The sequence below is a fragment of the Coffea arabica genome, chromosome 9e, assembly GCF_036785885.1.
Source record: "Coffea arabica cultivar ET-39 chromosome 9e, Coffea Arabica ET-39 HiFi, whole genome shotgun sequence".
Lineage (NCBI taxonomy): Eukaryota > Viridiplantae > Streptophyta > Magnoliopsida > Gentianales > Rubiaceae > Coffea > Coffea arabica.
The window spans coordinates 32554590-32565578 of NC_092327.1; the positions used below are offsets into that span (position 1 = coordinate 32554590).

Genomic DNA, 10989 nt, shown 5'->3' on the forward strand with positions numbered 1-10989 from the left:
CCTGCTCAGTCGAATCATCTTGGAGTGTGGGGCACATATCTGTTGGATGACTCGAACCATAGCAGATTCCACATGTTTTCAATTGCTGCATTTGTCCTATAGCTAACTTTTCAACCAAAGAAGTTAGACAATCTAATCTTTGCTCTATTGAAGAATTACTTACCTCATTGACTCTACGAGTCGTGTTATCCTGCCTGTCTCCAAATTGTTGAGCATTTGCAGCCATACTCGATATCAAATTTCTTGCCTCCGTGGGTGTTTTATTCACTAAGGAGCCCCCACTGGCAGCATCAATAATTCTTCTGTCAGTTTGGGACAGACCCTCATAAAAATACTGGATGAGGAGTTGGTCAGGAATTTGATGATGAGGACAACTAGCACATAGTTGCTTGAATCTTTCCCAATATTCATGTAGAGTCTCTCCATTGAATTGTCGAATTCCACAGATGTCTTTCCTAATGCTTGCAGCTCGGGATGCAGGAAAGAATTTTTCTAGAAAATGCTTCTTCATGTCTGTCCATGTGGATATTGACCCAGAGGGCAGATAATAGAGCCAATCCTTAGCTTTATCGGCTAAGGAAAATGGAAAGGCTCTTAATTTAATTTGCTCCTCTGTGACTCCCTGGGGTTTCATTGTCGAGCAAACCACATGGAATTCTTTGAGATGCTTGTGGGGATCTTCACCTGGTAAGCCATGAAAAGAAGGAAGTAAATGGATTAGTCCAGATTTTAACTCAAATGCAACCTCTAATGTAGGATAAGTAATGCATAGGGGCTGTTGATTTAAATCTGGTGCAGCCAATTCTCTCAATGTCCGTTCATTAGCCATGGTGCTATTTATCTCTTCCGTCTCACTAAATGAATCCACAAAATCTACTACTGAATTATGTCCAGTAGATGAGGAGGATGCCTCTGCTCGTTCTCTTGTTGCTTTTCTCAATGCACGAGCAGTCTTCTCTATCTCAGGATTATATTGCAGTTCACCTGTACGAGAAGATCTAGGCATAAACCAGTAACAATAAAAATAAAAATAAAAAAATAAAAATAAACAAAGAAAATAAATTTATTTTGACACCAAGTCCCCGGCAACGGCGCCAAAATTTGTTGGGTGTCAAACCAGCAAAAATAAAATTCCTACTCTTAAGTCACGAATTAAGTCCACTATGGTACTGGAGCAGGGACTTAGGCTGTGCAATGGGTTACTAGCTTCACCCTGGTGCCAGAGTTTGTTTGATCCGATATACCAAAGTGTATTAATTACGTGAAAGACAAAATTCGAATATAGCAGCGAGCAGGGTCGAATCCACAGGGACTTGGGAATTTATTTTGAATGAATGTAACATTAAATAAAAATGGGGGAAGTTGATATGGAACTGTCTAATTTAATTGCTCAAATTAAAAATATAAAGTAAATTGACGGAAGGAAAATCTCTAGTCAAAGGTATAATCTCCACTTATGGTTCGAATCACTGATCACAGATGCAGAGATAAAATCTTTCATTTACAAATAAACTGGTTATGGTTGTCAACAAGCTCTGACAACCTGCCTAACCTTCCTGATTCGATAACCACAACAAGCTCTGTAGTTATTGCCCTAGCCAATTAAGCAGTCCTAAACACGCTCTTAGGATTTAACCTATTGACAGCATTAATCATTAGACTGGCCACCAATTATAACCAACAAACACACACGCTCGGTTTATTTAGGCTATATCATATATTTCCGCAACAACGACTCAAAAGTTTCTACTACAATTGAATCATATCACTTGCCACATGCACTAAAATTACCCAACAATTACGGATTGAGCACTCTTAGATGGCTGTTAATTACCCACACAATTAAACAGTGATCAAGTATTTAATTGCAAGAAATAATCATATGCATAAGTGAACAGGAAATATATAAATACTTGCAAATTAAAGAACGTAGGGAAATCAATTCGATCTCACAGTTTTGTCGAACCAAAGTTTCGATTTAACCTCTGACTAGATGAAGAAATTAGCCACTCCTCATAGTTGAATTGCAGCCAAAAGTACTGGATTGCAAAGGCATTGCGTTTTTACTAGAAAGCAAGGAATAAAAGATGTTTTTCCCGTTGGGGAATATTGTCGAACACCTGGCGTGTGTCAGAGGCCAGTCCAGAGAAAGGAAACTAGAACTAAACTAAAAAGCTAAACTAGAGGTGTCCTTTTGCTTCTGTACGTCCTCTCCTTAAAAAGCCAAAAGTCAGATGACTCAAAGCTCTCTCCGGTGGTCCCCACACATGTGGACAAAGTCTCCAAAATTACTTCTTCTTCCAAGTCTCTCTACGTTCCTTTCTTTTAAGAGCCCAAATGACTTATAGCTTTGTGGTCCCCACCAATCCAAGGCCTAAGGATTGAAGCCCTTAGAAGTCTCCATATTCTCCATAAAGTCCCTCCTTTTTGGTAGTTTTCTGCTTCATTCCTGAAATTAAGTCCCGATACCAAATATGAGTAAATATCAGCAATTAACACAATATTTGTCAGGGATAGAAGGGAAAATTAATAATAAAAATACCAACAATTAACACCCTATCAATTCCCCCCACACCTAAACCATGCTTGTCCTCAAGCATGAGAACAAGAAACAAACACCAATATTTGATAGTGGCTATTGCTCTATCCAACAAATTGCCAAGATACCAAGAAAAATAATATTCAAGCATCAATGGTCAAGTCCAAGAAACATCACTCCGGTTAGCTTCTAAACCACAAATGCCTCTAATTCCAGGTTAACTAATCTAAGAAAAAGGAATGACACACAACAGTTATCAGCAAATGGTCCAACTATTAACCAAAATCTCAACATTAAATCCATAATTCGGCAAGCTGACTTTTATTACACACTAACACAACCTTCACTTTTTTTCACATTTTTTCTACTTTTCTCTCTTTTTTTTTTCTTTCAATAGTAACAAAAGACTTAGTCGCTAGCCATTTGAGCCTTTTGACGCGAACTCCAACATTGGCCAGATGAAGGAGCCCGGTTACTCAGCTTCTATCGCCACGTGACCACGTACTCATAGAAGTTACTACCTTTTGACGCGAGAATTAACACTTTTAGGTGCAGATCCCCGGTTACTCAGTAGTAACTAATAGCGGAGTACAGTCAAGTTTATTCATAGCTAAAAATCACAAAAACTCAATATAACACAAAAATCAAAAGAAAACTTGCATCAGCTAGCCTCATTTTCAAACATGGAGAACTAAAGTTAATAACCGGACCAATTCATACGAAAATGCCAATAATCATTCCCTATGCCTAGGAAAGTTAACCAAAAATTATAAGAGTAAAACAATCATTGATATTCACCAAAGAGATGTTTTTGGATTCAACCACATTAACTTGGTACCCTTTTATTATTAAAACTTGGCAATAGCAGAAATAGAGGCAACAATCCAACATCAAACTTGGCATCACATACGAGCTAATCACTAAGAAGAAGAAAATGAATGAAAGACACTAGCACCATAACTGCTCCCCCCACACCTAAATCCTACATTGTCCTCAATGTGACAAATAAAAAGCAAAAGTGAAGCAAAAGTGAGAGGGAAAGCAACCACACTTCCCTGAAATCGGGGCATAGTGAAGGGCGAGGTGGAAACGGAGGTGCAAAGCCTGTAAGAAACAGAAACTGCGCCAAATCATGTGCCATGCCGGCGACATTGGCATCGACGTTGACCATGCGAGCCTTCAAAGTCTGAACCTGGAAAACTAAGAAGAGAGGAAGAAATGAGCTGAAATCGCGTTTCTGAAGCCTTTGTTGGGACACATAAAACGCGATTGAAAACGCGCCTTCAACTCGCGTTTTATAAGTCGCGTTTCCTTCACAAATCTTGCAGGAATGAAAACGCGATTGAAAACGCGCCTTCAACTCGCGTTTTCGTAAGTCGCGTTTTCTGCACGAATCTTGCAGGAATGAAAACGCGACTAAAAACGCGCCTTCAACTCGCGTTTTCTAAGTCGCGTATCACGGTGGCTTTCGGACGATTCTGATTGTGAGCTTCCTGCACGTCATCACGCGGGCACGTCAAAACTGAAGGGCACCTATAAATCGGCAAAAACGAAAACTGAAACCCAAAATTAGTCGAATTCAAGGAGAACACCTCTAAACTACCACACGGAATTGAACAAACAATTAAAATGAACAATTGGGTTGCCTCCCAAAAGCGCCTTTCTTTAATGTCTTTGGCTAGACAAAATAATGCTTCAATCAGAGAGTTCAGGCACTGCAAGGGTCACCTCCTCAACATTATTAACTTGAAATCCTTCATAAAAAGGTTTGAGACGATGACCATTAACCTTAAAAATCTTGTCAGTGTGAAGACTTTGAATTTCTACTGCACCATGAGGAAACACATTAGTCACAATAAAAGGTCCAATCCAACGAGAACGCAATTTACCAGGAAAAAGTTTAAGTCTAGAGTGAAAAAGAAGTACTTTTTGACCAATACAAAAAATTTTCCTTAAAATTGCTTTATCATGTAATGCTTTTGTCTTCTCCTTATAAATGCAAGAACTCTCATATGCATCATTTCGGATTTCCTCCAACTCTTGCAATTGCAACTTCCTGTGTTCTCCAGATTCATCCATCCGCATATTATAATTTTTAACTGCCCAATATGCCCTATGTTCCAATTCCACAGGTAGATGACAAGGTTTGCCAAAAATTAATCGGTAAGGAGACATACCTATGGGGGTCTTAAAAGCTGTACGGTAAGCCCAAAGTGCATCATCTAAGCGCAAACTCCAATCCTTTCTATTGGGATTCACCGTCTTTTCAAGTATCGACTTGATTTCTTTATTGGAGATTTCTGCTTGACCACTAGTCTGCGGATGATAGGACGTAGAAACCCGGTGAGTGACGCCATATTTCTTCAACAATGCTTCCATTACTCGATTGCAGAAGTGTGTCCCTCGGTCACTGATAATTGCTCTTGGCGTGCCATACCTGACAAAAATATGAGATTTAATAAAATCAACTACAACCTTAGCATTGTCAGTCCTAGTTGCCTTAGCCTCTATCCACTTTGAGACATAATCAACTGCAAGTAATATATACATATTACCAAAAGAGGAAGGAAATGGACCCATAAAATCTATACCCCATATATCGAAAATTTCACAAACCAGTATAGGAGTAAGAGGCATTTGATCTCTATGGCTTAAATTACCTGTCTTTTGACAATTTGCACATGATTTACAAAATAAGTATGCATCACTAAACAAAGTTGGCCAAAATAAACCACACTCTAAAACCTTTCTTGCAGTTCGCTTAGGGCCAAAATGTCCACCACACGCATATGAGTGGCAGAAAGATAAAATTGATGGAACCTCTTCTTTAGACACACACCTGCGAATAATTTGATCAGAACAATATTTCCACAAGTATGGTTCATCCCACACATAATATTTAACATCACTTTTAATTTTTTCCTTTTGAGCTCTAGACAAATCATTAGGTAGCGTTCTAGTAACCAGATAATTCACTAAATCAGCATACCAGGGAGTTGTCTTTTGAACTACAAAAAGATGCTCATCTGGAAAATTATCCTTCAAGGGAGCAGGTCCTTCACTATTGATCAAACGACTGAGATGATCAGCAACCATATTTTCGGCACCCCTTTTGTCATTAATTTCCAAATTAAATTCTTGCAGTAGGAGAATCCACCTTATAAGTCGTGGTTTGGCCTCTTTCTTGTTGAGCAAATATTTCAAAGCTGCATGGTCAGAATAAATAATGACTTTAGTGCCAAGTAAATAAGAACGGAATTTTTCTAAAGCAAAAACAATAGCTAAAAGCTCCTTTTCCGTAGTCGAATAATTGCACTGGGCACCATCCAAGGTCCTCGAGGCATAATAAATTACATAAGAAGCTCTGCCCTCCTTCTGGCCAAGTACTGCACCAACAGCAAAATTGCTGGCATCACACATTATCTCGAAAGGAAGACTCCAATTTGGTGGTCGAACCACTGGTGCTGAAGTCAATGATCCCTTGAGCGTGTCAAATGCACTCTTGCAATTATCATCAAAATGAAATACCACATCCTTTTGAAGTAATTTGCATAGAGGATGGAATATCTTTGAAAAATCTTTGATGAAACGCCTATAAAAACCTGCATGACCAAGAAAAGAGCGAACTTCCCGCACACTTGCAGGGTAAGGTAAACATTTGATAATTTCTACCTTAGCCTTATCTACCTCAATTCCTTTTGCAGATACCACATGGCCTAAAATTATGCCTTGGTCCACCATAAAATGGCATTTCTCATAATTTAAAACAAGATTAGTCTCAATGCACCTTTTAAGAATTTTTGTGAGGTTAGTTAAACATTCATCAAAAGAATTACCATAAACAGTAAAATCATCCATAAACACTTCTATGATATTCTCCACATAATCAGAAAATATACTAACCATACACCTTTGGAATGTAGCAGGCGCATTACAAAGACCAAAAAGCATTCGTCTATAGGCAAATGTACCAAAAGGGCAAGTAAATGTGGTTTTCTCTTGATCTTCAGGCGCCACTGGAATTTGTAGAAAACCTGAAAAACCATCAAGACAGCAATAATGAGATTTTCCTGCCAACCTTTCCAACATCTGATCAATAAAAGGCAATGAAAAATGATCTTTACGAGTTAATGCATTTAATTTTCTAAAATCGGTACAAACTCTCCACCCATTTTGAACTCGAGTGGGCACTAACTCACCTTTAGGATTTTCAATAACAGTAATCCTGTCTTTTTAGGAACTACTTGAACAGGACTTACCCACTTACTATCCGAAATGGGATAGATTATACCTGTGTCAAGAAGTTTTAAAACTTCTTTCTTCACTACCTCCATCATTGGTGGGTTCAATCTCCGTTGAGCCTCTCTCGAAGGCTTAGCACCATCTTCTAACAAGATGCGATGCATGCAAGTGGCTGGACTTAATCCTTTTATGTCAGCCACTGTCCATCCTATTGCCTCCTTGTGGTCCTTCAACACCCGAATTAGTTTTTCTTCCTCTAAAGCAGTCAATTTACTGGAAATTATTACTGGGAGTGTATCTCCATCTCCCAAGAATGCATACTTTAAATTATCCGGTAACTGCTTTAATTCCACCTTCGGGGCTTGCACAATAGATGGCAAAAGCTGTGAATGAGACAGAGGTAATTCCAAGTAAGACACATTGGAAAATTCTGGACAAAGAGAATTCAATTCAAAAATAACTTCCTGCAATTCAAAAGGAAAAACAAACTTCCCTTTTATCTTTTGCAAATTTTCCTGACAGAGACCAGTAGAAATAGCAACCTTCAACGCATCGTCATTATTAAATTCAAAATTTTGCTGCGCCAAAGAATCAATTACATCTATAACAAAAATTGAATGAGATTCACCAGGATATTTCATGGCATCATAAATACTAAATTTAATAACATCACCATCAAATTCCATAGTCAATGTGCCAGTGAAAACATCAATTTTTGTTCTAGCAGTTTTCAAAAATGGTCTCCCTAACAGTATTGGAGATGAATTAGAATTATCATCCTCCATATCAAGCACATAAAAATCTGCAGGAAAAATCAAATTATCAATTTGCACTAAAATATCCTCCAAAACTCCATCAGGATAGGCATTTGATCGATCAGCCAGTTGAATTATTACGCCCGTCTCTTTTAAAGGCCCAATGTTCATCAAATTATAAATAGAACGAGGCATAACATTTATCGAAGCACCCAAATCCAACATAGCTTTTTCAATTTTAATATTACCTATTTTGCAAGGGACAGTAAACATACCTGGGTCCTTGCATTTAGGAGGCAATTTTTTCTGCAAAACTGCCGAAACATTTTCTCCCATATGCACTTTCTCGTTTCCTTTCAACTTTTTCTTACCAGTGCATAACTCCTTCAAAAATTTAGCATATCTAGGAATTTGCTTAATTGCATCTAAAAGAGGGATATTTACCTCAACTTTTCGAAAAGTGTCCAAAATCTCCTGTTCTTGCTCTTGCTTTTTGGACTTTGCCAGTCGACTAGGAAATGGAGGCGGAGGTGTAACCACTTGTGTTGATTTTTCTCCAAAATCTGGTTGTTCCAAGGCTCTAGGTTGAGACACATTCCCCTCTTTTTCGAGCTCTTCCTCGATTGCTTGTTCAGAAATTTTCTTGCTCGGCTCAGGCAACTCTTTGCCACTTCTTAATGTGATGGCACTAGCATTTTGCTTGGGGTTGACAATTGTCTGCGAAGGTAGCTTTCCAGATAATTGGGACTCCAATCTATTGACTGTGGAAGCTAACTGGCTCATTTGATTCTCCAAATTATGAATGCTAGTTTTCGTCTCCTGTTGAAATTGTTGAGTGTTAGTAGCCAAAGATTTCACAATATCCTCAAGTGACATACCTGATTTAGGAGCAGGTTGTTGCTGTGAAAGTTGAGGTCTAGGTTGATATTGTGACTGTTGTGGAAATCCTGGTGGACTTACTACATAATTAAAATTAGGATGATCCCTCCATCCTGGATTATAGGTATTTGCATAGGGATCATACCGTCTCTGAGGTGGTCCTGGAAATCCAACTGCATTAGCCTGCTCAGTCGAATCATCTTGGAGTGTGGGGCACATATCTGTTGGATGACTCGAACCATAGCAGATTCCACATGTTTTCAATTGCTGCATTTGTCCTATAGCTAACTTTTCAACCAAAGAAGTTAGACAATCTAATCTTTGCTCTATTGAAGAATTACTTACCTCATTGACTCTACGAGTCGTGTTATCCTGCCTGTCTCCAAATTGTTGAGCATTTGCAGCCATACTCGATATCAAATTTCTTGCCTCCGTGGGTGTTTTATTCACTAAGGAGCCCCCACTGGCAGCATCAATAATTCTTCTGTCAGTTTGGGACAGACCCTCATAAAAATACTGGATGAGGAGTTGGTCAGGAATTTGATGATGAGGACAACTAGCACATAGTTGCTTGAATCTTTCCCAATATTCATGTAGAGTCTCTCCATTGAATTGTCGAATTCCACAGATGTCTTTCCTAATGCTTGCAGCTCGGGATGCAGGAAAGAATTTTTCTAGAAAATGCTTCTTCATGTCTGTCCATGTGGATATTGACCCAGAGGGCAGATAATAGAGCCAATCCTTAGCTTTATCGGCTAAGGAAAATGGAAAGGCTCTTAATTTAATTTGCTCCTCTGTGACTCCCTGGGGTTTCATTGTCGAGCAAACCACATGGAATTCTTTGAGATGCTTGTGGGGATCTTCACCTGGTAAGCCATGAAAAGAAGGAAGTAAATGGATTAGTCCAGATTTTAACTCAAATGCAACCTCTAATGTAGGATAAGTAATGCATAGGGGCTGTTGATTTAAATCTGGTGCAGCCAATTCTCTCAATGTCCGTTCATTAGCCATGGTGCTATTTATCTCTTCCGTCTCACTAAATGAATCCACAAAATCTACTACTGAATTATGTCCAGTAGATGAGGAGGATGCCTCTGCTCGTTCTCTTGTTGCTTTTCTCAATGCACGAGCAGTCTTCTCTATCTCAGGATTATATTGCAGTTCACCTGTACGAGAAGATCTAGGCATAAACCAGTAACAATAAAAATAAAAATAAAAAAATAAAAATAAACAAAGAAAATAAATTTATTTTGACACCAAGTCCCCGGCAACGGCGCCAAAATTTGTTGGGTGTCAAACCAGCAAAAATAAAATTCCTACTCTTAAGTCACGAATTAAGTCCACTATGGTACTGGAGCAGGGACTTAGGCTGTGCAATGGGTTACTAGCTTCACCCTGGTGCCAGAGTTTGTTTGATCCGATATACCAAAGTGTATTAATTACGTGAAAGACAAAATTCGAATATAGCAGCGAGCAGGGTCGAATCCACAGGGACTTGGGAATTTATTTTGAATGAATGTAACATTAAATAAAAATGGGGGAAGTTGATATGGAACTGTCTAATTTAATTGCTCAAATTAAAAATATAAAGTAAATTGACGGAAGGAAAATCTCTAGTCAAAGGTATAATCTCCACTTATGGTTCGAATCACTGATCACAGATGCAGAGATAAAATCTTTCATTTACAAATAAACTGGTTATGGTTGTCAACAAGCTCTGACAACCTGCCTAACCTTCCTGATTCGATAACCACAACAAGCTCTGTAGTTATTGCCCTAGCCAATTAAGCAGTCCTAAACACGCTCTTAGGATTTAACCTATTGACAGCATTAATCATTAGACTGGCCACCAATTATAACCAACAAACACACACGCTCGGTTTATTTAGGCTATATCATATATTTCCGCAACAACGACTCAAAAGTTTCTACTACAATTGAATCATATCACTTGCCACATGCACTAAAATTACCCAACAATTACGGATTGAGCACTCTTAGATGGCTGTTAATTACCCACACAATTAAACAGTGATCAAGTATTTAATTGCAAGAAATAATCATATGCATAAGTGAACAGGAAATATATAAATACTTGCAAATTAAAGAACGTAGGGAAATCAATTCGATCTCACAGTTTTGTCGAACCAAAGTTTCGATTTAACCTCTGACTAGATGAAGAAATTAGCCACTCCTCATAGTTGAATTGCAGCCAAAAGTACTGGATTGCAAAGGCATTGCGTTTTTACTAGAAAGCAAGGAATAAAAGATGTTTTTCCCGTTGGGGAATATTGTCGAACACCTGGCGTGTGTCAGAGGCCAGTCCAGAGAAAGGAAACTAGAACTAAACTAAAAAGCTAAACTAGAGGTGTCCTTTTGCTTCTGTACGTCCTCTCCTTAAAAAGCCAAAAGTCAGATGACTCAAAGCTCTCTCCGGTGGTCCCCACACATGTGGACAAAGTCTCCAAAATTACTTCTTCTTCCAAGTCTCTCTACGTTCCTTTCTTTTAAGAGCCCAAATGACTTATAGCTTTGTGGTCCCCACCAATCCAAGGCCTAAGGATTGAAGCCCTT

The 10989-nt window shown here is 38.6% G+C and overlaps 1 protein-coding gene across 1 annotated transcript; it reads right to left on the reverse strand.

Moving 5' to 3' along the window:
- Window positions 1-7657: 7657 nt before the first annotated feature.
- Window positions 7658-9603, reverse strand: LOC140014682 (uncharacterized). The gene is made up of 2 exons (XM_072065771.1): window positions 7812-9603; window positions 7658-7683 (listed from the first exon to the last, which is right to left on the reverse strand). Exons 1-2 carry the CDS (start codon window positions 9601-9603, stop codon window positions 7658-7660), a joined length of 1818 nt encoding a protein of 605 aa, XP_071921872.1.
- Between the last annotated feature and the right edge of the window lie 1386 nt (window positions 9604-10989).